Consider the following 27,019-nt stretch of genomic DNA (forward strand, 5'->3'; position numbering starts at 1 on the left):
CCGACCCCCCCCCTCGCATCTGCTGGTCCAGCCACGGCTTGGTAGAAGCTCCCCGGTCGGCCCTGAAGCGGCGCCTTGCAGGCCACCGGGGGGGGGATGTCTTGTCTATGCCTCCGACCCCCCCTCTCTCATCGCCTGGTCCGGCCATCATGTATATTAGCGCCGAGGAAAACGGCGTGGGGTGCGGTGGGAGGGAGAGGCGGCGCGAACGAGCCTCTCCCACCTCCCCAGGTGAAGGCCCCCAGCGGCACCCCCAACGCTCCACTCACCCGACATGGGTTCACCCACTCGTAAAATGGCGGACGATCCTGCTGGAGCGGGCCCAACGTGAAGAGATGGCCCGGTTGCTTGTTGCTTGTTAAGAAACGAGTCCCACCATCATAAAAGTTCTCCTCGACCTTGAAGATTCTATAGGAGCCGCGGGGGTCCCCGACCCCCGCAGATACCCCCGATGGGGAATGACTGCCATGATTGCCCGCGGAACGATGAAATGTAGCCGTGGGACGTCGGCGCTCCCATGCTGACGCCAGCCTCAATTTGAATGACTAAAATCCTGCAGACTACAGTTCGGATCAGTTCCGGTGAAAACCCAGTATGACCCGGTAGGGAAAAATGTTGCCTCCCTCCCCCTTTTTTTTGACTGATGGTTCATACTGCCGATCCTTTCTGTTGCCCTTTAACGGAACTTTTGGACTGCCGAAAGAGGCTCTGGGCCAACCACGAGTTGGTGGAGATTTTGACTATGCCTGGATCTGCCTGGCTGCACCCAAAATGGCGCTGGTACAAATGAAACTTTCAACTCCTTGTTGTACCCCGATTGCTCAACCTTGGTGTCATGAAATATGTATACAGTTTTTAAAAAAAACAATGAATTGATATGGGATGGGTACTGATTATGTGTTCGGACAATGAATTGAAGTGAGATAGGTGCTGATTGAACATTCGGACAATGAATTGTTGTTAAGTTTGGCGCATCATGATTGTTGAAAGTTCGAATTTCAGCGCTTATGATACTCGCTCACACTGAAGTTTCGATATGATTTTATTGCACTCGTCGCACTTTTATTATGAAATCAACGACCACCGACTCCATTAGTTTTTCCACTAATAAGTATCCCCACATGTACAGTTCTGGCCGGCCCACTGGGTTGTAGGCCCGTATTTATGCGCCGACATTTTTATTAAAGATTTTTGGAGAAAACATACGTAGTTGTCACGTGTAAATTGGTAAGTTTCGAATAAATGACCACTATTTTCCGATATAACTGAATTACAGGTGAAATGGCTCAGCTCGATTAGTTAAGGGTTAAAAAGTATAGTACGCAGAAATATTGCAAATATGAATGGTCCAGGTTTTTGTTGTATGTACTTTGCATATTTTTGTACAGCCTAAAGCAACCGCTAAAAGACCCTGGTATTTAGCCTATACTTTATATACTACCTGTATCAGGAAAATTGTGCTAAAATTGCCCCTAAGTCGCCCCGAAGGAGTGCCACCTGACCTCCCTGCATACGATCCGTAGTACCACACTTGGGCGACCTATGCTATCCACAGGCTTCCGATAATCATCTCTCCCACACTAAACGGTCCACCTGGGCTCAAACGCCAAATTGGCAGGGACTGCGTCCAGTGGAGATAGCTCGAGTATGTAGTAAGTAAAAGCCTTTTCGAGTCTATGCGCGCTGATGTGTTTTTTAAATGCTGCCCCCCTTCTTTTTCCCTCTTTCTGCAGGTCACATTGGAACGTCGATTAAAATACGAAAAAGAAAATAGTGATCTAGCGGACGAAGAGATGGGAAAAAAGGGGTTCGATTATGGTGCCTACACACGATGAGCGAACAATGCCCTGAACTTAGCGCTTGGGAGGACAGCCTGAAGCGGAAACTACAAAATGTGACTTTGCTTGGCACCCCGAATAATACAACCAAAAAAAATCGCTCACTAATGAATAAGCATCCTACGTTTAATTAAATAGGGAAAGTTTAAGGAATATTCCGAGGTGAGGTTTACCCAAGTACCCTCCGCTTGGAGAACTAGGAATGTTGCCAGTGTTTAAAATCTACTACCTCCTTTCGCACCCTCATAGACATAAGAGTCAAAGCTTCCCCATTGTTCCCCCAACTGACCCCCACTGTTGCCTCAGCCTGGAAACACATTAGCCCGACCAGGTTAGTTCTTGACCAATAGCCAAAAGGCGTAAGTGTGTACAACCAAAAGCCACCAGTAAAGGCAGCCGACGATAAAAGAGAAGAAAAAGGTAAAAAGAGCTTAGGACGCTAAGGATGCGTAGCATACAGGCAGAGATCATTTTGGCCAATAGCTGTTCTATGTTTTGTCTTGAATTTTTGTAAATAATACGTGTACTGTCTCCCCTGCCTGAGTTTGTGTGTACGTAATGTCTGGATCTACGTCATCCCTCTGCCTGTGTTTCCGTATTACTTAACCCCTGTTGTTCTGTGTTGTGTGCGCACTGAATGGCCCATTATTGTACACGTCTCTCTCTCTCTCTCTCTCTCTCTCTTTCTCTCTCCATGTCATACATGTACCGAATGGACCATTTAGAGTGCGGTCTCTCTCTCTCTCTCTCTCTCTCTCTCTCTCTCTCTCTCTCTCTCTCTCTCTCTCTCTCTCTCTCTCTCTCTCTCTCTCTCTCTCTTTCTCTCTCTCTCTCTCTCTCTCTCTCTCTCTCTCTCTCTCTCTCTGAGGGTCCCCCTGTTCCCTCTTTCCTTGTATGGTAGCGTTGTGCCCCCCCCCGGCACAAACCTAATTGGGTCTCTTCGAACACAAAGGTGTTCGGCAAAATTGACAGGAACTAAAACAATTGTAACTTGCCATATTACTACCTCTCCTTTCTGCAAAACGATAGAACCCGAGTTGGTAATGAAAGAAAGGACAGGTAAGACGACTGATGTCCCCTAATCTGGCCTTTTATGGGGGGACTATAACGTCAATGGTCTTCTGTTTTTCAGTTCGTTGGAAATGCAATCCCCAATGCCCAAATTGCCTCACCCTTCTGCACTTAAGTGCGGATGTCCAAAGCGTCCTCGCTCCCCTCGATTGACCCCAGCTCCCTGTCCAAAGCGTCCCCGCTTCTCCCGATTAACCCCAGCTTTATATCAGCTACCCCCGAAGCGTAATTGATGACCTTGATTAACGGTCGCTCCCCAAGAAAAGCATGTTTTACATCTGCCCCCCCACCTTTTTCATGATGATAACGCCCCCTGCTTGCAAGAGTTAGCCGACCCCGAAGGGAAATGTAAGATTGTCAGTGCTTGGGTTAAAAAAGAAAAAGGGCGAGTCTCTACCTAAGGACTTGATTTCAAGTTTAATATAATACACTGTTGATAGGAGTCCGATTTCTCTCCACGTACGTCACGAATGAACGCCAAATAGGCTTCCGAATTCAGTGGAAATGCCCTCCTACATACTCCATAAGTGATGACTTCTGACTGTGACCGATGAACTTATCCCCCACCTACTTAGGAGTGGGAACGGAATTGAAATGTATAAATGTCTTCTCCTGCCAGTTTTTCTAAAACTTGTTTTGTACCCATTCAAAGATACAAGCACCGGAGGAGAGGAGCTGGACGTGATGCACAGCCTGGCCACAGATCATGAAGCACGTGTGACCTCAGCCAAAGGTGGAGCCACAGAGCAACGAGACGCGGGACGAGGCACCACTCTCAAACCCCGTCCCTTTTGAGCCCGACTGATGGGCCTGCCTGCTCGTCGTCCTTTGCTCCTTTGGTCCCTTGGTGTGCTCAGAGATCTTATCCCACTCCTCCCTCTCTTCCCATAATTATTCAACAAACATCACCCTTTTGCATAAACTTTTGACTATAGAATAAGGTTTTGCCACGGAAAAAGAAAGACACGCAGGTGCCCAGCATGAGGCACCCCTAAGAAGATCAGTTAGGAAACAGGACTGTGATCTAACAGCAGAGGACTGATCGCACCCTGCAACGTGTAAGGATGAATCCGAGCTGGACCTATAGCTCCACCGCCGGTGCTCAACAGCGCCAACAAAAGAAGACGGACTCTGTTAAAAAGACATTGTGACAAAGACCCCCCCCTTTTCCTGAACTTTCTACTCACCCCCTTGACTAATTGCTTGTGTCGAACTGAATCCCTCCCTCAACCATTTTTGTATTGCTTTCTAAAAATGTTTCATCGGTCACTCATGTATTTAGTTTTCCAAAAGTCTCTTATAGTACTGACAAGACCCGAAGGTATCAGAGCACTTTTTACTGTATGTTGATGTCACCGGAGAGAAAGTCAGAACCTGAATCTATAATGTGTCGGAACCTTTTTCTTTATTAACCCCGACTAAGTATTATACCGATCTCTAGACTTGTATGAATAACCCGACAAAATGGAAATTCACATGTACCGCATTCCGCCTATCGTATCGACTGTATAGAACTGAACTAGCTTATGTAAAAAAGCGGCGACTGTTGAAAATGACAATGTATATGTACATAAGCGGCGTTCATTTGTGTTCACAGTACCCCTTGTTGTAAGATCGCTAAACACTGACTGTGTTATCCTGCCAGCATAGACTCATGCACACACGTACATGACAGCCATATTAGGCACCATGGCCTCTCTGCCCATTTGTTCCCGGCATCCCTCCCCGCGCGCACTGCTCATGCATCGGCCACAAGACCCTCTCCCTCTGCGTGACCCTGCTCTAAAAGTAGCCCTCCTGCTTGACCCACACCCCCCATTTCCTCCCAAGAACACCCTTCCCCTCAGCTGACAACCCCCCCCGGCTACACTTGACCTTTCGACCCGGTCCCAAGTCCTAAGACCAAGCCTCGTGGATGTACATTCCCCTTCTCCCTGCCCAGCATAACAAAACCGTAATACACCAACCAACGTGCTCGAGCTTATCACCTACCCAACCTTTGATCTGATCATCCCCTCCTGCCCTCGTGTCCGGTAGGAATGTCCGGCTGAGAGATCACAATCTTTTGTTACATTCAGGAGGGGAGGATGACTTTTGAGCAACTGGTATGGGAATAGGCCTGAAGCTGGGATTCCAAGCATGCCTTTTCCTACTTCAAAGCGTCTTTATTGTAATAAGGAATGTTTGTGCATCATAAACATGTGTATAAAAGACGAAGCCTCAGAGAAACTGGTGTGTGCGTGTGGTGGGTAGGGAGGAGAGAGCACACCCTGTAGACACCATGCGAATGTTCTAAATGACAGGCTCTCCTCTTAGAAATAAAACTCTATTCTTGTTTTCCTGCTTCCAGCGCCCGTTTCTTTTGGTTTTGTAATTATTCAAGATGGGAACTAAGAGGCGTCCTGCGCCAGCAGCCTGGGCATCAGGAGCGTTATGGGCTGACTTTTCCACAGAACAGTACACAATTCAGTAATGACCATGTCCTGTTAAACCTCTCGAATATGGGATATATGTGTGGGAACACATATTCAATTAATAGAACTGAAAAAATAAAAAAATAAATGTGCACAATCAAAAGGTACAAGAAGGTGTCTTACCCGTTCTCCAACAGACCCAGGAGGGCCTGCAGTACCAGGATCTCCACGAGGACCTCTTTTGCCTTCTTCTCCCTGAGGGCCAATTGGTCCCTGCAGACCAGATGGACCCTGTGGAAAAAGAAACATGTGTCCTTGGTTACTAGAATCCTTCTTCACACTGTTCCTTTTGACTTCTTCAAAAGAAATCATCAATGCTTCATACTCCCTATCCTTTAAGTACCATTTCTTATATTAATTAACCATATTGGAAAATATATTAATATAGATCGACCTGAAGTACAACACACAGTAGGCACAATAAGAAGGGTGGCAGAGAAATCAAGTGTTACCTACTTTACAACTGGAAATTGTCAGATCTCCTTACAAGACTACAATGGGGTTGAGAAAGTCATATTACAATAAAAAGCGATCCTGAAAATAAGTATCTAAATCAATTTTTAGAAGATGACATATATAATTTGTTTGACTGGGAAGCTGTGTGACTGCACCCTCTACCATGCAGAAGGCTGCCTCATATTAATACACAGGGAAGAAGTACAATTATGCATTTTTAAGCCCAGATAGATTAAGCCATTCGAAGGTATGGCATCTAAAGCAAACTCTTGCTCTTTAATGAGTTCCTGGTAAGGGAAACTAAGCTTTTCAAAGAAATTTTCATAAAGTTTGTAATGCTCCAACCCACATTGTTATAAAGTACATACCCAAAAAACCCACATTATGGCTAAATATACATTGTATTCATAGAATCACTCAAAAACAATTGGCAGAACAATATTTGCTTACGTAAAATGTTAAAGTAGAAGTAGACATTTATAATTGAAGGCATTCAGATTACTTGTCACATATTACTTACAGGCTCTCCTTTTGGTCCTGCTTCTCCCTTGAATCCAGCTACTCCAGGGTCGCCCTGCAAAATAAAATAAAGTAACCACACTTTTTGTAACGTATTATTTGCAATCCATACTCCTACCTTGTGATAAAGGTTTCAACGAAGCCATTTCCTATTCAATGGTCTCATCAGGGAAGCTTATAATGGACATAGGACAATACTAGGAGAGGATTACATGCACCAGGGTCCTTCCAATGTCCATAAATCTCCTCTTTTGAGACTACGCATTAACAACTACAACAATTATTGAAGTGAAACCTTTTTAATCTAGTCATATTTCACAAAGAAAAGGGTGTCATGATTACATGATTCTTGTTGGAGCGAAAGTCCAACACACAGCTTTGTAAAGTTGTGCTAAACAGCACTTGTATGTTCTCGTATAGCTGGGTCTATATTCATTCCTCCAGTGTGCTTGATTTGTAGGCAAATCAAATAAGAACGTCCAGTCATTAAGATTAAGAGCTAGTGCAATTCCCTTTGTAACGCATTTTTCCTCTCTTTAGGCTGTGTGCAGGTTGTCAGTCATGACTGTATAAGTCTTAGTCTGTAAAACACACCTCTTTTCCGTACCCTCATGGTATAATTGTCTAGCAACTCCCTCCAGGTACAGTCTGTATAGTAGGTTGTCTTTCAGGGTAGTTCGCTTTGATGATGTCTCGAACATAACAGGCCTGTTTGTATGCATTTCGGTTTTACAAGTATGCCCGGGTGGTGTATCGTGGAGGTTGAACAAGATGGCCGTCACCTTTGTGCTGGGCTGGCAATATCCATCTTGGTCATTGGGACATGCACATACCTATTCAACTCTGGGCTTCTTCCCCTAAACCCTGACCTGTTGGGTGAGGTGTGGTACGCTGTCAGAATCTTTGATGTAGCCTTAGGTCCTCTGCCAGACATAAACCTACCTCTCTCCTTTCCAGTGTGACAGGCAGCATCCCTCTGGAGTTGGCCTTCTTATGTGAAACACTTCTACTTTTCATATGAGCTAGCCTCAACCACTCTCACAAAGGGAACAAGGGATTCATGACATGATTAGAATACACCGGGACCATACCCCTCGCCCTCTTAATTAAAAAGGGGCAGATGGGGGGTTTGGGATCGGCACCTGGCCTGTGAGAACCATGGCTGCCTCTTTCAAGAGCTCTGCAAGGACCACTGAGACTACTAGCTTAAATAGATGCAGAAGCTTGACTATGGAACTTAAAAAGCTGGGGTCAGCATCGGAGGATGGCGAGAATGAGTCTTGATTACTATGAGGCCAGTGGGGAGACGAAGAGTCGAAGTGTTGGTAAGGGAACAGCCTGTACCAAATGCCAGCAGAGTTGACTACGGAGATAGCCTGTGAGGGTTGGGAGCCCTAACTTTTTTCAGCACAGCTGCACTCTGAACACTCATGACCGAACCAGGATTCCTGCAATTTGGGCCTTATAAGAGTAATATATTCCTGCGGTGAGGTCTCTTCATCCCATTAATGTCCAACACTATAGCAGCAAGTAGTAGGGTTCTGCAGAAGAAAAGGATCTTACTCTACACAGTAATTCACACGATGGAAACATACTAGGTTTAACCTGTATAGGCAAGATGAACCCATGTAGTATGCCAGAGCCACCCTGATTCCTTGAGGGGTTCATGGAGGCAGAATAGTCTGGGCCATTGCGCCTAGGCCGGAAATACCCACAGATCATGGCATCTGCCTATATGGTGAATGACGCAGCTATGACCGTCTTGCACCATCACAATGTCCACACCATAACCCAAAGCTCAAATACTAGGAGCTTGTGTCACAGACATTGAAATGCCAATGCCCTGGACATGACAAATTCATTTCATTAGCATCTTCCACTGCACAAAATATAGGTTAAACCCTCAGTGGTAGCGATCACTACACATGACACCCTAGACACACCTAATGCCGCATTGCTGATACGTTGTGGAAATGTCCAGTGTGACATAACTTTCCTTAATCCTTGAGGTGAATGAAAAGGAACAGTACACTATGTTGTTGTACCAGGACCTGTCACCTCCACTGACATCCGTGGTTGTCTTTAGGGTGAATGGTATAGAACAGAGCCAGACAAAATAACCTCAAAGTGTCATAATAACTATATGATTTCCTGCACCTGCTAAACTATTAATCATGGATAATGCCCCACTCCTGCTGCATGTCAGTGCAGCACCCTATGTTTACAAGGCTCAGTCCAAAAATTCTATGCTGACTGCCTGGCCATGTTGTTGCCCTTTTTGTGACATAGCATTAATTGCTGCTCTTTCTGCGACTGCAGTGTTAATCTGTCCACATGACTTTTACAAGTTACAACAGCGATATTTTGTAGAAGAAGCAAAGCAGTGGGAAGTCGACACCTCTTCTCCTTGGAAACCACCAAATCTTCTGAAATCAGTTTAGAAACCATGGTGAAAGAAATCACAGAAGTGGGCTCGACTGTGTCTAACCTGGATTCCACATTGGAAGACATGTTCAAAGACATCTGCTCCACAAAAGTGGACATTGCAAACTTTCAAACCCTGCTGCAGAGAACAGAAAAGCGGGTTGGGACTTTGGGGTTCACGTTGGACAATGTACATGACTCCTACCCAAAAGATTGCCAACTGCACCAGAAAACATTGTCTTAGAAGACAGAGCTTGGAGAGCATGCTTCCATGGTATTTGGGAAGTCTTAAAAAGAGACATGGAGGGCTTCCTGATTACCTTCCTATCTGATTTCCCAGACGTGGTGTTCTCTGCAGCAAGAAGCCCATCGTATTAGATCTTGCTGAGTGGGCAACACACCCTGTCCCATAATTGAATGCTCTTTAGACACCGGCCATCCAGGTGGCCAACAAACAAGATCCCTACACCTACAAGGACCATAGGATATACATCTCAGTAGACTTTGAGTTTGATGCCAACCTGAAGAGAGGAAAACATTCCTGGCATTAAAACCAAGCATGTGACAAAAAGATCCAAAGTATGGCCTACTAGTCTTATTGGTACAGTCGATAATAGAATGAGGGAATTTCTAGACCTAGATGAAATAGACCTGTTCTTGGACTCAATAGACTCCTTAGACTTGCAGGTTCAGGAGTCCACCATGTCCACATCTCCAGATGATAGACAAAGAAAGCCTTCTCTTGCCAAGTAATGCTTCAGGCATAACTAAACTTCCTTCTGACCCTCCAACAAAGAAGGTCTACAGAATGTTATAGAGACACCGAGACATGACAGGGATTAATCTAGATCACAGCTGAAGAACTCTGCAGCAGAAGTGTCATCATAGAAAGGAACAGAGAGTCAGGTTATATGTAGACATCATAATATAATGTGAACCCCACCACAGACAAATTATGTTACGCCACACTTGAATGACCACCAAGCAGAGGGATGATTTTAAACTACTTATTATACTGTTGTTTTTAGTCCTTCTCTCATCTCTTACCTTCATTACCTTCAGAAATACTTGACTCCAAAGGTATTCTTTCCATTCTGACTACCTACCTCCTCTTTTGGTTGCAGACAGGTAAGCAGCATTGGACATAACTGATTCCTGAGGCTAGTGTCTGTACAGACACCAACGTTTTGCCGACAATAGAAGCATCACCATGTAGACACCTGATGCCACCTGTAGCTATGATTTGATCTTAATATCCTACAGTCAGATGATTCTCTCTGCAGTTAACAATGCACTGTAGAGCTGATGGCCCATAGGCTAGCCCACTAAAGATGTCTAATTATCCCACCAGAAAATATTATTATAGATCTACTATGAGACACTTTCTTTCTATAAAGTCTGCATGATTTGTATTGATTCAGAGGTTTAATCACAGAGCTACAATAATTTCACCACACACAGGTCTGAACTTCATGTTTTTATAAGCAACTAAAGAGTCTCAAATTGCATATGAGTGCTATCTGACCCCTTCCATAAACTACACTTAATCTAGTTCCTCTCAACATCATCTCAATAAATGCAAAAGTGTAAAGATTGGCTATGAAAAGAGTGGACAGTGCACTCTTGCATGGCATAAAGACGCAGCCAAACTAAAATGGAATTGGATGGGACTGGTTCCAGTAGAAAATCAAATGCAGCCTTCAAATATACCCATATCCCAGAAAGTGACCATTATCTTCAGAAAGTCACTACAGATTACAAATGTAAAAACACTGAAGGATATGTGATGCTGCTATATATTGCCAAAATGAAACTACAAGGCAATTAGTTCATCTTTAGTTTAATTTGCACACCCAACTTTACTTGTACACTCTTATACACAACCCAGGATTTTCCCAATGATCCTTTCCATTATAGATATATAATGCCTGTTGTGTCCCAGTGACCAGGAACATACTTTCTTGGTAGGCTTCCATGGCTCCACTTCAGGGATAGACTACTTCCACGCACTAGGTACAATTCGTCCAAGTTAATTTAAAAGAGGACAGCATTTTTAACCGTGAATCAGTTATGCTGACCCTGGATGCGGCTAGAATATTTTTCCCCATTGAAGTTACAAAGGATAAATACTTCCAAATTTAAATTGTTAAATGAGAAAATACAACTCTGAACCCACTTTTAAACCGATTTGAGCAATACAGAGGAATTTTGTCACAGATACTATGAGCGTCAAAAAAGGCCACTTTTTATGAACAATTATTAAGAGAAGAAAGGGGAAGCCAGAGTACATAACTTTGATGAATCAATTTAAGCTTATACTACTACTTCAAATGTACACACCTTGGGCCTTTTGGAAAAGGAGACATTTGCTCTCCACTCACACACCACACAAATTTTGTTACAGACACTACAAACTAGGTGAGAAAGGTAAGTCACCTGTTGGTAGCCCAACTGAAACAAAAGGAAGCTGAAATGATTATTCATGCAATACGGAATGACACTTGAATTCTTCACACACACCCATGAGGCATTATGGCTATGGAGAATTCTAAACAATTGGAGGTTCCCAAATAGCTGAGCTACTGTACAAAGTCCTGACTGAAACTGAACAGAAGGGCACCTTACATGCCTTCCTAAGCAAGGTAAAATCGTGGCCTGTAGACTACGCAAAATGATACTCATCATTGATTCATGAATTCCAGGTGAAATTTGTCCCAGGGTAGATCCACAAGGCACCACTTGAGGAACACTTACTACGTGCTCTAGGCTTCCAGAGGCTCCCCATAACCTATAGTGACACTCTCCCTCGATTGGGAAAAGGTTTTCTATGAGGGGGGGGGGTGTCATATGTTCGGTACTCTTGAGAGTTTAAGTTTGGGAAGTAACTTTATCTTCAAAGTGAAGCAGCTTTACAACAACCACATGGCCCAAACCACTTGGCGAGGTATCATGTTAGTTCTATTATTTATATTGAGAGGTGCACACAGGGTTCTCATTCTCACCCTTGCTGTTCCTTTTGACCATCAAGCCATTGGTCAATGTGATAAGACACAAATCAGCAATCCAGGAAATCGCAACTCTCACCTGAAAAATGAAATCTCTGCTCAAAGCGAACAATATCATGCTCACTATCACAGGCCTGCTTCCTTCTGTACCTGCTACCTGCATTTATAACATTAATTGATAGTTTCCACTTTCTGTCGGGTTGGAAAATTAATTGGACATAATGTGAGGCACCCCCGATTTCATGCATAACTGACAAACTAATTCTAGAGGAACATAATTTATAATGAATGACTAAGCAATGAAGTATCTTGGGATCCCGTTGAACAACTTTAACCACCTAGTGCAACAAATATGCATGAATTTCAAGTGTTGGGAAGCATATTAACTATATTTTTTGGGGTAAAAGCAAGACATTAAAATGGAGGCCATTCCATGGTTTAAGTATATGCGGGGAGTTCTCCCTAACTGGTCTCCTGTCATTTGCTCAAGCAATAGATTAAGATATAAGACTATGGGCCTGATTATGGGCGGATGGGATACCCCATCACAAAACTGATGGATATCCAGTCTGCTGTATTACAAGTCTCATTAGATATAATGGAATTGTAATTTGACAGATGGAATATCCTTCATATTTGTGACAGAGTTACCCTATCCACCAAGATTCTTTTCCGGTCCTTTGTTAGGAACAAAGATAGACAATGAGTATGATGCTCTAAAATGTACATCCATGCTTTGGCTGGAGGTCTCAGGCTCCTGAATATAGAAAACAACTACACTGCTATGCGCCTACTTCATTTAATATTTATCTAATGCGGATGAGACAGGCTGCTCTATATGCTGGGCTAACTTTGTTTGAGAGAACCTAACTGATTGGTGCTGATCGGACGATATTCATATAAAGGACACGCACCTGTTGGGCCAAATATAATCTATCACTAAATGAATAAAGGAAGTGGTACTCATAAAGAGCACAGCTACTCCATGGTGTGTCCTGGTGCTAAGCTTTCAATCATTCGCAGGGTGCAGTGAGATCACCTTGTATTTGTGGAACAGCCAAGTCTTCAACCTTTTCTTAAACAAAATAGTAGCAGCATAGCACAAATGGAAATGTATTCCATGTCACTGGTCCGAGATATGAGAATGTCCTGCTACTCATTCTCATGCTACCTAACTTGGGGATCCTTGCCAGAAGGCAGTTGGCTGACCGCACGTTTCTGGAGGGGGCACTGAAACTAATTCTGGCCCTAAACTAGCCTGCACATGCATAGCGAGTGCTCTATGGACTAAGACTAGCATTTTGAAGAGAATTCTCTTCTTTATTGGAAGCCAGTCAAGAGCATGCAAGTGTTGAGACGTGTGTTCTTGAGGGCAGACTAAGCAGAATGCAGGCAGCTGTGGTTTGGACCACTCTAAATATGTTAAGCAGATACTCCGGAAGTCCCACTTAGAGGGCATTACCATAGTCCAGCCTAGATGCAATGAGTGCCTGGAAATCTTTGATTATAGCCTGATAGTACATACATGAGCAATATAAATTTCACCTCTACTTCCATGCACAATCCCCAATCTTGCAAAAGCAAACAATCCAAATAGGTAGTCAACCAATATTCTGCTAGTAAAGGGTGGACAAAGGAACACAGACAATCTAACATCTGTTCACTGAAACTAAACTCCTTGACTTTGGTAACTTACGACCTGATTACAAGACTGACGACTTGCAAACTGCAGTGGCTTTTAGGCAGTCAAACCTCCTGCTTACCTGGCAGTCTGAGCACCAGATTACGGACAGGGCAGGGAGACTGCCTCAAGACTGCTGCCACCACCAACATTCCTTCTTCTGAGGTGGCAGCGGGAGTGGCCGAGTTGGCCAATTGAGGTGATCTCTGCTACTGCACCGCCGACCACATTACGACACGCCTTTTTGATGACCTTTTAAAAGCCGGGACACCGTCATGCAAAGGTCAGTGGAAAGACAGGTAGGGAACCAAACAACTGGCATAAAACACTCTTGTGTAATGTGGCTGGTGCCCATGTTGTGCCCTCCAATGCCAACAATGTTGATGAGCACACTGTTTTCGATGCAAAACATGGTGCACAGAAACAGTGTAGCCAACTAGCTGGAGGCATCAGTATGGCCGGCATTGGCTTCTGACTCTTTCTCGGGGCCAAAGCTTGCCACTCACATGACTGCACCACCCAAACACAGCCAGCCTCGTATTACATCGTAATGTGGCAGTCAGAATGCTGCAGGCCTGGTGGCATTTTCTTGACTGCTGCTGGGCTGGGCAGGCGGTGAGACAGCTTAAGTCATAATCAGGTCCTAAGTACAAAATTATGACCTAGAGCTGAGAAATCAGTGGCACTTCCAATAGTTAAAACACTGATTAATCCACACCATGACAATATAATTTTTTTGACAACTGAAAAGGCACCGAGGCCAGGGTGACTGACGCTGGAATCTGGGGATCACGGTTCGATCCCCGGCGGCAGATTAGCCCAGCACCATGTGACTCTGGGCAATAGCTTGCTTAATCTTCCCGAAGGCCCCCAGCGCCTGGAGACCCTTACGGGTGATTGTTCGCGCTATACAAATGTGGATTATTATTATTATTATTATTATTATTATTATTATTATTATTATTATTATATTATCACAATTGCTCCTTTCTGCATCCTTGATAAACTATTAGTAATTACTTACTAAAATCTTTCAGACTTTTGAATCCATTGCATCTGTTTACTTGCCCTTTATCATGTCTGCTGTTTTAGCTAACTTGCACAGAGCTTGTCAAACGCTGAATTTCCCAGGACCTCTAACAGGGTTGGCCTATGATATCTTGAAGCATTAGCTTTGGCATTGGACAGGATGCTAGGACATAATTTGATTAACTCATGATTTTTGATGATCCATATATTGTCTTTGGTAAACTTTTACATAGTCCCTCTCCAATTTCTTCCCTTTCACCAAACATATAAACTGTCCTTTCTAGCATTATTGTATCAATGTCCTTACCGCAGAGCCTCTAATTCCAGGTGGACCAGTGCTTCCTTGAGGTCCTGCAGATCCAGGTGGGCCAATTAGGCCAGGGGGACCACCTACACCAGGACTGCCCTGTAACAAAGCCACAGTATTTTAAGACTCATTCCAAAATGGATCACTTGTGACTCAAGTGAGATGCATAAATAGTAATTGATCCTTTTTGGTTACAAGATCATTCATTCAAATAGTTCAGCACAAACTTGTTAAGTAGTAATGTACATACTTTCGAGGTAAAACCAATGACATGTTAAATAGTCCTACCCAACACCAAAATAACAGTCTATTAAATATTGAATTCATGTACTTTCATTTATTATTGTCTTAGAGTCTGTCAGTTGTCTGTAGCACAATGTTGTTTTGTGCATCATCATGCAATGCTAAAGGTCCAGGGCAGCTATTGGAATAAACAATGAACTTCGAAATATACAAACAACATACGGTTGGTCCTTTAGCTCCAGCAGAACCATCTGTCCCAGGTGCTCCCTAGAAAAAAAAAATAGTAGCTATTGAAGAGATGATATTGTATTATTGTGAAAATCGAAAGACAGGAATGGTGTAAACAATTGCTGCTGAACTAAGCAAAATGATAGTTTGGGGATATCTTTCACTCCTCTCCTCCCCAACAAGGCAGACACATTTGCAGTGCATCAGAGGAAAATGGCATCCATTTGCTCGTGACAGCTTAAATGGTTTTCTAGTCTTGATAAGCCCTTGAAATGTTTCTCTTGAAACAAAATCTCATCACCTATTACTCAATTTGACCAACAAGATGTGCAAACATATGTTATAGCAGCTTTCACTAATGTACTCTATGATATTCTCATAGGTTTTGAGGCCATCTAAGACATACATGAACTTCCCTTAAGAAAGTTGTGTTTGACGAACTTATAGTACCATCTTAATGTACAATATAGTTAATGTTTCAGACACAAAATGAATTAGTTACCACTTAAGCATATGGAGTTTAGTGGAGTGTTCTACAACTTGCATCTGTAAACTTCAGGTTTACATTTTGCAGACTCACACCACTACACAACAAATTTTTGTATTTATGTAGCAAAGTTTTTATGTTTTCGTACCATGTTTTAGCCTAACAGTGGAGCATCCCATTCGTTTTATGGTGCTAAATGTTTTACTTACTTGAAGACCTTGAGATCCAATTGTTCCCTGCACTCCTGTATCACCTCTTTGTCCCTGGGGACCTACTGGACCACGTGCACCTGTAGGACCAGCTTCCCCCTGAAACAATAAAATCAATCTTCAGCAAGAAAAGACATATTGCACAGAGAAATGCGCTAGAATTCATAGTAAAGTTTGAGCACAGAATGACAAAATAATGGATTAATATAACTGTAGTATCTACATGAATGAACTCCATTTGTTTTTCCTTAATTAAAAATATTTATTTGATCTAAAACTCTTGATGCTTGAGCACAAGTCATTTGAATGGTCCAATTACTCTTATAATGACAATCAACATCATATTGACTTTAATTACCACATGCAGCATAACATTTGGACTGTCAATGTGTTTCACTGTTTTAGCCAAGCTCAGATCATAACACAAATAAAAATAGAATTTAACATATATACAGCAACTTAGTACAGCTGGCTTGTGACTAATCAGAAAAAGCATTTTATAGCACATTTAGGTTGGTGAAAGAATCTCTAAATAATTTTTGATTCCTCTTCCCTTAACATGTACCATTCAATAATTATAAATAATGCTACATTTGGTCTTGAGGACAACACAATCACACATCAAGAATGTCACCTGGAGCAACTTCACAATAAGAAAAAATTGAGTACATTGTCCTATCTTTGTTTTTATCTGATAGAAAGGTTAATTTATGTGGTCATCTGTCATTTCTGTTTTTTAGTAGTCAATGCTTGCTATTTGCTCCAGCCACTTTCTTGAAATTCTTAACTACTACCAAGATGTGACATTCCCATCAAACAATGTTTTTTCTGTCAATGACTTTTAAAAATTGCAGAGATGTGGATATTGCTTTATTATCTAGAAAAAAGAGGCAAGCTATTGTGCTTTGATGATATCTGCCTAGTATCGGATTGGCTTTGTGAGTCTTTGTATATTAGTTTATATAAGCATTTCCATCTTGTACCAATCATTAACATTCCTGGAACGTATGAACCTGAATTTAAAAGGTCTTATTTACGCCTTTTGCATAGGAGCAGAAGTAGAGTATCTAGATCCACCTGGTATACTGCAATGATGGCAGTAAATCAGAAATATATAAAACTGCTGTAATACTTATTTGCAACAATATTAGGCTAATTCTCCCAGCTTTTGTCAGAATAATACATCTTTGTTCAGTGGCATTACTTCAATTATGTAATTTACTTTGAAAGCTTTCAGGTCTTTATACATGTTCATACTTTCTTAGTCCTAATGGAATTTTTGAGTTTCTGTGTCTGAGATTGACAGTCTATCTTTCAGTGAACCTAACTTGTCTGTCCAACTGTGCTTCTAGAATACATAATTCCACTGCAGGACCCTTTGTGGGAAAATCAGAATTACCTTTGTGACTCTCCCACTGATTTCATTACATGTTCTTTAGAAATTTTGATTAGCTCTGCAAGTCAACCCATTAGAAGTCTTCTATTCGCTAAAGAATGTCTCTCCCTAAAGCTGAACATGATCATTAGAACAGTGAAGCTTAGTGTGGTGAAGCTGGCCATGGACTGAACGAACAGAAAGAACTGTAAGATTGAGCAGGAAGTCAGTGTACCACTCTTGACTCTTGTAAAGCTTAGAAGAGTTGCACTGCAAAACAATAGAGCCTTGTCATGCGGCCAAATGGTTTTGCCCACTGCCTTCACTATCAACAAATTGGGCAATATCTTGTTTACAAAACATATAATATCATTGGCATAAAGGCTAAAGCATTTCTTTCTAACTTAAAATAAACATCATTAATTGTTTAAAGGAAAGTGCTAACAATAAGATTTTCGTCAATGATGACAAACTATTATGAGTACATTTTGTAGCTCTGTCCAGAAGTAACAGTACATAAAGGCATTTCTGATGCAGTAAACAAAGGGGTTGTTCATATGGTACAGTAGAAGAAAGGTAAACACTGTGATAATCAGGATCACTAGCTATGAAAGCATGTTAAGGGCATTATTTGCCTTTGAACTGATTTGTATATTTTGTAATATTACATTATGTTATTTCTATTGCACATGCAGCAAATGTATTGCTTTTATTAATAAGACCTAGGGTTCTGGGACTGCAGTTATCGGTTAGGTACTATATAATAAGCTATTATTACCCTTAAAGAGTGAGTGAATTATTAGGACTGTAAATCGTAGTTCTCTGAATGTCACCCAAATTTTAAGGAACCATAAGACTCTACATTTATCACATAGTCCACAGAATCTATGGATGGTATCCAAATTTCAATTTCTTTCTAGGCAAATGGGTAAATATATATGTTCCATGATGAACAACAAAAAAGTATATGCTCTAGTACAGTTTAAAAAATTTAAAAGTGCCTGATGTCTATTTAATGTTTATTTTACAAAAATATATTTTTCTAAGTTACAATCCACATTACTCCTACAACTTTATATTAATGTCCCATTGTTGTTTGAGATGACACAAGATTCTCTGTACAACTGAATGCAGGTTAGCAGAAATTAGATTAATAAATTGGGAGGAGGGGAATCTGGCTAAGTTAAAGAACAATTCTGAGGAAACCTCTGCTCCACTCCTGGTAGCTATGGTAGCCACAGCATGCAATTCCCATAGAAGTGCCTTTTAGTTTCAGGCAATGACAACAATTTTAAAGTACAAAACACAAAAATAATAAAATCCCAAACCAATTTAGAAAAATATAAAATGCATATGGGTAACTGGAATGAAAAATAGTGGTTAACCAGGACCTAGATGCTAGTTCAGGCCAAGAACACTTGAGTAGAGGTCATCGTAATAAAAAGTCTTACTTTCAGACTTCGGACCTGATTTGGAGTTAGGTGAATAGGGTTACTCCATCACAAACATGATAGATATTTCATCCACTGTATTACAATTCCATTATATCCTAATAATTAGGTTCTGACAGAGTAAACCGCATGCAACACTGGAAATCAGGTGCTCGGTCTCTTCAATCAAAGATCTAAATCTTCCACAAAGTAAAGTCCAAGGCTCTGGCTGGCGAGTGTCCTTCACAGTCAAATGGAAAATGCTACTTACCAGTATGCATCTGTTCTTGGCATGTAGGGCTGCAGAACCACACACTATTGCATAGATCACCATCTGGTGGTGGGCTCGGATAATTACACTTTGTTTTTGTCTTGGAAGAGTCTTTGTCTGTAGATCGTAGTGCGCATAGGCATCGACTCCATCTTCAGATTGTTTTCGCCATTGGGCAAATGATGGAGTTGTATGAGTAGAGATAAGGATGTCCATGTATTGTGTATCGAATTAAGATATTACTGGAACAGATATAGGTAGCCGGGGAGGCGGGTGGGCGTGTGTGGTTCTGCAGCCCTACATGCCCAGAACAGATGCATACTGGTAAGTAGCATTTTCCGTTCGAGGCATATGGGCTGCAGACCACACACTATTGCATCGATTGCACAGCAGTTTTCTCCCTTAGCCGCGACCACCCGTATCTGTTGCAGTAGTTTGGAATAATGTTTTGAGTACAGCCTGGCCCACAGTAGCTTGTTGTTTTTACCTGCACATCTACACAGTAGTGTTTTGTAAATGTGTGCGGTGTAGACCATGTAGCTGCTTTACAGATATCATCTAATGGTATATTTACTAGGAATGCCATAGATGCCCCTAATTTACAGGTATAATGAGCCCTAGGGGGAATGGATAGAGTGCGTTTTGCTTTTTGGTAACAGATTTGAATGCACTTAACAATCCACCTTGCAATGCCTGATTTTGAAATAGGATTGCCTTTGTGTGGAGGAGAAAAGGACACAAACAGTTGTTTTGTTTTACGAAACGGGTTTGTCTTATCAATGTAGTAGAGGAGTGCTCTTTTTACATCTAATGTGTGTAGAGCTCTTTCTGCAACTGTCTGTGGTTGGGAAAAGAATACTGGCAACTCACTAGGTTGGTTGAGGTGGAATAGTGAAATGACTTTTGGCAGGAATATCGGGTTTGTCTTAAGAACCACTTTGCTGTGATGGAGTTGTATAAATGGTTCTTGAATTGTTAATGCTTGAATCTCACTGACTCTTCTGAGTGAGGTAATAGCAACTAAAAAGGCAACTTTCCATGTAAGGAACTGTAACTCACACCTATATAATGGTTCAAATGGAGGACCCATAAGTCTAGTGAGAACAATATTTAAATTCCATACCGGAGAGGGTGGTATTCTGGGAGGAATTATTCTTTTTAATCCTTCCATAAACGCTTTAATGGCAGGTACGGTTTTGAAGATAAGCAGATGTAACCTGATTGAGGAGTACGCTAAATTACATTTTTGTAGATGGAGTAGGTAGCATATGATGTTTTGTATGGAAACATCTAATGGGTTAATGTTGTTATTTGTGCAATACACAACAAACCTTTTTCACTTGGCTGTGTAGCATGCTCTAGTGGTGGGGCATCTTGCTTCTTTTATGACATTCATGCAATCAGGCGGAAGATAGAGGTATCCAAATTCTAAGTTAACTGATGAGCCATGTTGCAGAAGGATTATCTGATGAGCCATGTTGCAGAAGGATTATTGATTGTTAATCATGCTCTCTTTCATTAGTATGTAAACAGTATTGGTTGTAATAAATCAATGACTATTGATTTTGTTAACTATTGTGAACCACTCTTTGGAATATTGTGTATATTAAGAGTGTAATCAAAATATGTGATAAGTCAAATAAGGGGATAGCAGTACTGAGATATTTATGCATGAATTTGGGGTATATTGTTATGCGAATTTACAGTTTATTCACTATGTTTATTGACCTCTTCACTTTCTTCTTATTTTGATTTTTTCTAATTTGATTTATTATGTTTCTTTTTCTTCTTCTGTCCTCTCCCTGCTACATCATGAGTGCATAGCGTTTATTAGCTATGAAAAGGTAAACTTGGTTATTTATATTTGAGGAAGTGAAAACACTCTTCACCTTGTTGGAGTAGGGTAGAAGTATATTTTTTATTGTGACCATCTGCAGGAGGTTAAGTTTGTATGTGTGGGTTATAGTCTGGACACTTTAATGCTGTATATGTAACATAGCGCGAAATAACTTAGTGTAATATAAATACTTAGATTGGTACCATATACCTCTTAATACAGAATATAGGATCTATTTTGGTTACACAGGTATAATATATTTGGCGCCGACAGTTTGTAATAGATAATGACCATTCTAGTATGGCCCGGTATTGAGTGTCGGCTACAGATGAAATCTAGACGTATACGTCTCATTGTGATAAGTATATCACGAGTAAAGTATATTTTACGGATACAGGGGCAATCTATTTACACTGTCCCGATTTTTGTGATTATGAATAGGAGTTTCTTAAAGTGAATTGCATATTATAAGATAGCGCCGAAAGTGTGTAATGGATAATGACCAATCGAGTATGGCGCCGATATCGAATGTTGGTTATATTTGAATGCTTGTTATATACGTCTCATTGTGATACGTATATTATGAGCCAAGTATATTTTACGCATATAGGGGTAATTTATTTAGACTGTCCCAGTACGATATGGATTTTTTAATACTTAGATCGAGATTATGTAGCTTGTGATATATAACGTGGCTCGGCACGTGGAGACTATATATAAAGTAATACAGAATTGATATACAATTTTTGATGACTTTGCCTTATTACATGTGCATGTTTACTTTTATTGCACATTCAAAGATGGCGCCGACGTTTTTGAGGATATAAGACCAATAAAAAATGGCGCTTATGTAGAACGCCGGCTACCCAGGGGAATGTAGATAAACACGTCCCGACAGGACAACTTATATGGTGAGTGAGATTCATGCGGATGACTTTCTTTACGAGCCTTGATTGTAATATAAATACATTTTTTGAGTACTTGGTAATGTGGAAAACGTATGGGTTATTACATTAACCTCCGTTTTATGTGTCATTACAGGTTGTCGAATGTGACTGATTAGATATGGACTTTTTTTGTGATGCGACTGAGATTAAGTCCTTTCTACCTGAAGAAATTGGGTGAGTAGGTAGTGTTTTCTCGGTATTTGCTATTCACAGAGTGCGTAGGACGCACCAGTAGAATAATTATTTACTTTGATATTGATGTTTTAGGAGGCAACGATAAAGTTGGATAATTGGAATACATTATACACGGTGGTGGACCAATATAATACAGTAATTTCACCACTTTATTTTATATTTTATGTGGACTTTACGTGTGAACGACAACTTGAGGTAGCTGTATGATAAAATGATGGTATATAATCAGACTAGTAGTGTTGGGCAACCCTACTATGTGGCCACTTGAGGAAACTATACAATGGAGTGACTCACACTGGGGCATTATGTTTTGTGATCAGTTTGACTCTTGGAAATGGACTTTTTATTTTGAATACTCATGATGACTGTGGGTAGTGTGAACTGTATCAGGGTAGTTACTGTTGAGTAATGATGGTTAACCGTTATTTCAGGATTACATATTGGAACGATCCGGTGGTTGAACAGTGGTAACGATATAGAGGAGTGTGAGATCAGGTGACTTATTTCACATGGTTTTACTTTATCACATATTTCTTTTTAGTGGTGATGGATTAATTCTTTGCAGACACTAGAATCGGGTGACTTTAAAAATCGGGTTTTGATTCTATTCTTTCTTCTACACGAGATTCCTTTCCAACCAATGGAATTTGAATAGGTATATATTGAGAACATAATGTTTGGATATGGAATTTTACATATTGTTTATTTAATTGCCGCCCTGATGAAGTCTATGTGCTTTACCCAGCACGACGGAACACGTGTTGGCTGCTGTATACATTTGGGAATTTGGAAAAGACTAAGGCTGCATTTTGGAAGTTAACAAGAAATAAACCTGTTTCAAGAACACGAGGATCTGGCATATTGGATCTATATATGGGCTGATATATTTTGTGACTGTGCCATTTGATTACTGAATATTGCAGATATAATTTGATATACTATCAACTGCTCGGGAGGAATTTGGTTTTGTATCACGGTCCGCCTAGGTGAGTCATATCGGGGTGTGTATGGTACCCGCACCCACTCCTCTGGTAGCACCATTGTAATTGAATTTCTTTCTAGAACCATCCCTAATATTTTGCTGAGCGCCCTTTGGCTGTTGACTACCAATTTTCAGTATATTATGGTGTATTTGTAGCCTGCCTAAGTTGAAATAGAGTCTCCCGGGTGTAAAACCTGGGGTCTGAGGCTGCAGGGGCAGAGATTCCTGGACCTGGGCCCGGGCTGGCGCAGACGGGCACAGACGGGCTTGTCTTTGGCGCGTCTTTGGCGCGCCCGCTGCGCGCGTCCGCTGTGCGAACGGAAAGGCATAGTTCTTTTCTAGAGGGACATGGCAGAGCAACTAGCATGCTAACCTGCGCGCTGAAGTGAGGGGAAGTAGTATTCGCTTCCGGCCCACCTTCCCTTCCCTCCACAACAATCTGACGATGTCAGTGAGGGCCGGGGAAGGAGGGGTGTAGTCAGGTGAGAGGAATATGATTTTAAAAGCAATATTTAAAGCAATATTTTGCTGGTTTGAGAAGCGTGATAGTGCACAAAGGTCTGGTGGGCAGAAATGGATTTAAAATCAATCTATGGGAGCCCTTTGCCACTCGCTCCAGCGATGTGGCAATTCGGTCTCCAATACCTGGAATGTCGAGTCTGTCGGCGCGTGGGAGTGCTCAGCTCTTGTACTCCTGGTGGGCAGAGCAACTAGCCTGCTAACCTGTGCGCTGAAGTGAGGGGAAGTAGTATTCACTTCCGGCCCGTTTTCCCTCCACAACAATCTGACGATGTCAGTGGCGGACCGGGGAAGTGGGTGTGTAGTCAGGTGAGAGTAACGTGATTTTAAAAGAAATATTTAAAACAATATTTTGCCATAAGATGCCATCAACACTCGAGCTGGTAGTGAGTGTTGTGGCTGGAATTTTTGCATAAGAGCTTGCATACTTTGTATCCTTGTAAGATTGGGGTTTGCAATTGCTTTGTAGGTAACTATTGTGGCACCCAGCTACTGTTAAGATAGGGATGGTTGGAAGTGTGATTTCTTTTGATTGACTGTGAATCCTAGCTTGTGCAACAGGCAGATGGTCTGATACGTGTGCTGTACACATTGGTGGTATGACTTACATTTTATTAACCAGTCATCTAGGTATGGGAAGACTTGAATGTTGTCCCTTCTAAAGTGTGCTACTACTACTGTTAGACACTTTGTAAACACTCAAGGTGCTGTAGTGACTCCGAAAGGGAGTACTTTGAATTGGTAGTGTTGGCCTTCTTGTACAAATTGAAGGTACTTTCTGTGAGATTGATGGATAGGAATGTGGAAGTAAGCATCCTTGAGATCTAATGTGGCAAGGAAGTCGCCTTGTTTTAACAACGGCAGAACTTGTTGTAGTGTGACCATATCGAAATGGTCGGATTGTATGTACAGGTTCAGGGGCCTTAGATCTAGTATATGTCTGAGGGACCCGTCCTTTTTGGGTATGAGAAAGTATAGGGAGTAAACTCCTGTGTTTTGTAGGTGTTTTGGAACAGGTTCTATTGCATTCTTTTGTAGTAGAGATGCAACCTCTTGTCTTAGAAGTATGAGATGTTCCTGTGACATGGGATGTTGTCTGGGTGGTATGGTTGGAGGAGTGGAAGTGAGCTCCAGGCAATAACCTAACTGAATTATTTGTCTTACCCACCTGTCTGTGGTGATGGAGATCCAGACAGGTAGGAACTGTTGTACTCTCCCCCCGACAGGAGTGGAATGGTCTGGGGGGATGGAAGGGAAGTCTCTGTTTGGGAGTAGAGGCATTGCGGTTGTTGTTGCGTCTGCCTCTGCCCTTATTGTTGTTACCTCTATATCCTCCTCTGTAATATCCTCTGCTGGGTGAGGTTTGGGTGGGTGCTTTATAAAAGGAGGAGGTGTTGTCAGCTTGAAACCCCTTAGATGCGCCTCTATATGGGGAGCGACGAACGAACGCTATATGTGTGTGCGTTTGTAAAGCTCCCATGGATTTTGCCGTATCTGTATCTTTTTTCATCTTCTCTAGTGCACTATCAACTGTTGGACCAAAGAGATGTTGCTGGTCAAAGGGTTGATTTAAAATACTGGCCTGTACTTCTGGTTTGAACCCAGAGATGCGTAGCCATTCACGTCTACGCAACAGTACTCCCGTATTTATTGCTCTAGAGGTATTTGTAATAACCTTGCCTTCTTGTATTAAAAGAGAAACCCTGGTCTTATATTGCTCTGGTAAGTGTTGCATGAGTGATTCTAACTCATCATAATGAGCTCGATCATATCTCGCTAACAAAGCTTGAGTGTTAGCAATTCTCCAAACATTGGCTGCTTGTGAGGTGGTGCATTTCCATGAAGCATCTAAAAGCTAAGACTCTTTATCAGGGGGTGGAGCATCCCCTGTTGTCTGTGAGTTAGCTCTTTTTCTCGCATTTGATACTACCAATGAGTCTAATGGCAGCTGACCTTTGATGTATGCTGGGTCGTTTGGAGTCGCTTTATACTTTTTTTTCCAGTCTGGGGTTAATTACTCTGGCTCTGACGGGGTCTTTGAATACCTCTGGTGCATGTCTCATCACTCCACTAATTATTGGTAATGTGGTTGTGGTTTTATGTGACGACGGTAGTGTATCCATGAGGAAGTCCTCTTCCACTGGATCTGTGTGTAAGTCTACTCCATGAAATGTGGATGCTCTATGAATGAAATGTGTAAACCCAATAGTGTCATCTAGGGGAGATGGTCTAGAAGGGTATGCGTCATCTTGTGGCAGATTTGGTGCATCTGGTGCATTATAATCCTCCCAGGGATCATCTGATGGCCCCAGACTATTGTCTGGGTCATCTGTGTTGTCAAGATGATGCTTACTTTCTACCCCCTGTGAATAATTGTCTTCATCATCATCATCCTGTGGTATAATGCTATGTGTGCTGGATGGTGAGTGTACTTGAGAAAGATCTGCGGGTATCTCTATTAATGGTGAAGGAATTCTTATGGGGGAAGTTTCAGCATGCTGTTTGAGTTGAACTGGAGGTGGTTTAAGATAGTCCATTTTCCTCTTTTCAAGCACTGTAATGACATATCCAATCTTTGGATTAATACTAAGAGTCTTTTGCTTTGGGTCTGATTGGAAAAGCTCTTCTGCTGAGAAAACCTTTTTCGGTGCCGATTTATCTTGTTTGGGACCGAAATGCTTAGGTTTTACAGTGTCTATTGTCTTTGGAGCGGATTTTGGTTTCGGTTCCGAAGACTTGGTCTTTCTCGGATCTGTGCTCTTTCGATCCGGAATCTTTGTTCCCGAAGTGCATTTGGAATCATCGACATTCGGAGCTGAAGTGTGTTTCGATGCCGAAGCAGGCTTCAAGTCGACTTTATTCGGAACAGAAGTGGTCTTCGGTTTGGCAGACTTGGGAACGTCTTTCGGTGCTGAGCTTGTTTTCGGCTCGACCTGTTTCGGCGTCGATGGCTGTTTCGGTGCCGGGGGTAATTTTGGTTTGAGGACCTTTTGCTTGACGGGACCGACAGACTGACTCGAGCCTGAGTCGGCTGGAGGCTTTTTTGTATTCTTCGTTGCCGAGCCAGAAGGTGGGGCGTCAGAAGGTTTTGGTCGGTGTGCACCCGGACCTGGAGGTGGAGGTGGAACCGACGCCTGTCCCGGTATGGAGAGGTGAACAGGGTCGACACTTGTACTCACGACCTGTCGACCAGCTAGAAGAAGATCGTCGTCTTCCAATTGATCCTCGGCTCCAGAAGCTGAATCCTCTGCTTCCGAAACAATGTCGTCCTGCTGCTGTTCTTCGGACTCTACCTCGATCGGAGCCTCGTCTATGATGAGGTCTGGTGTCGATGAAGATGACTCTTTGAGCTCAATGGTCCTTGATGGTCTTGTTGGACCAGAACGAAGTGCAGGCCTCACAGTCTCGACTCTCATGCTCTGGAGACAAGCACAGATTGCAAACCTCATGAAGATCAGTGTGAGGGAATCTGTGTCCACACTGAGGGCACTT

General features: G+C 42.1%; 1 protein-coding gene across 1 annotated transcript in view; it reads right to left on the reverse strand.

Moving 5' to 3' along the window:
- COL5A2 (collagen type V alpha 2 chain) overlaps positions 1-27,019 on the reverse strand; it is a 383,714-nt gene that overhangs the window by 100,097 nt on the left and 256,598 nt on the right. Inside the window, exons 17-21 of the mRNA XM_078680359.1 lie at positions 15,972-16,070; positions 15,270-15,314; positions 14,805-14,903; positions 6,360-6,413; positions 5,507-5,614 (exon numbers count right to left, since the gene is read on the reverse strand). Coding sequence (XP_078536485.1) covers positions 5,507-5,614; positions 6,360-6,413; positions 14,805-14,903; positions 15,270-15,314; positions 15,972-16,070 — 405 coding nt within the window. The remainder of the gene's footprint in view (positions 1-5,506; positions 5,615-6,359; positions 6,414-14,804; positions 14,904-15,269; positions 15,315-15,971; positions 16,071-27,019) is intronic.

Source organism: Lissotriton helveticus, chromosome 3_1 (assembly GCF_964261635.1).
Source record: "Lissotriton helveticus chromosome 3_1, aLisHel1.1, whole genome shotgun sequence".
NCBI classification, from domain to species: Eukaryota; Metazoa; Chordata; class Amphibia; order Caudata; family Salamandridae; genus Lissotriton; species Lissotriton helveticus.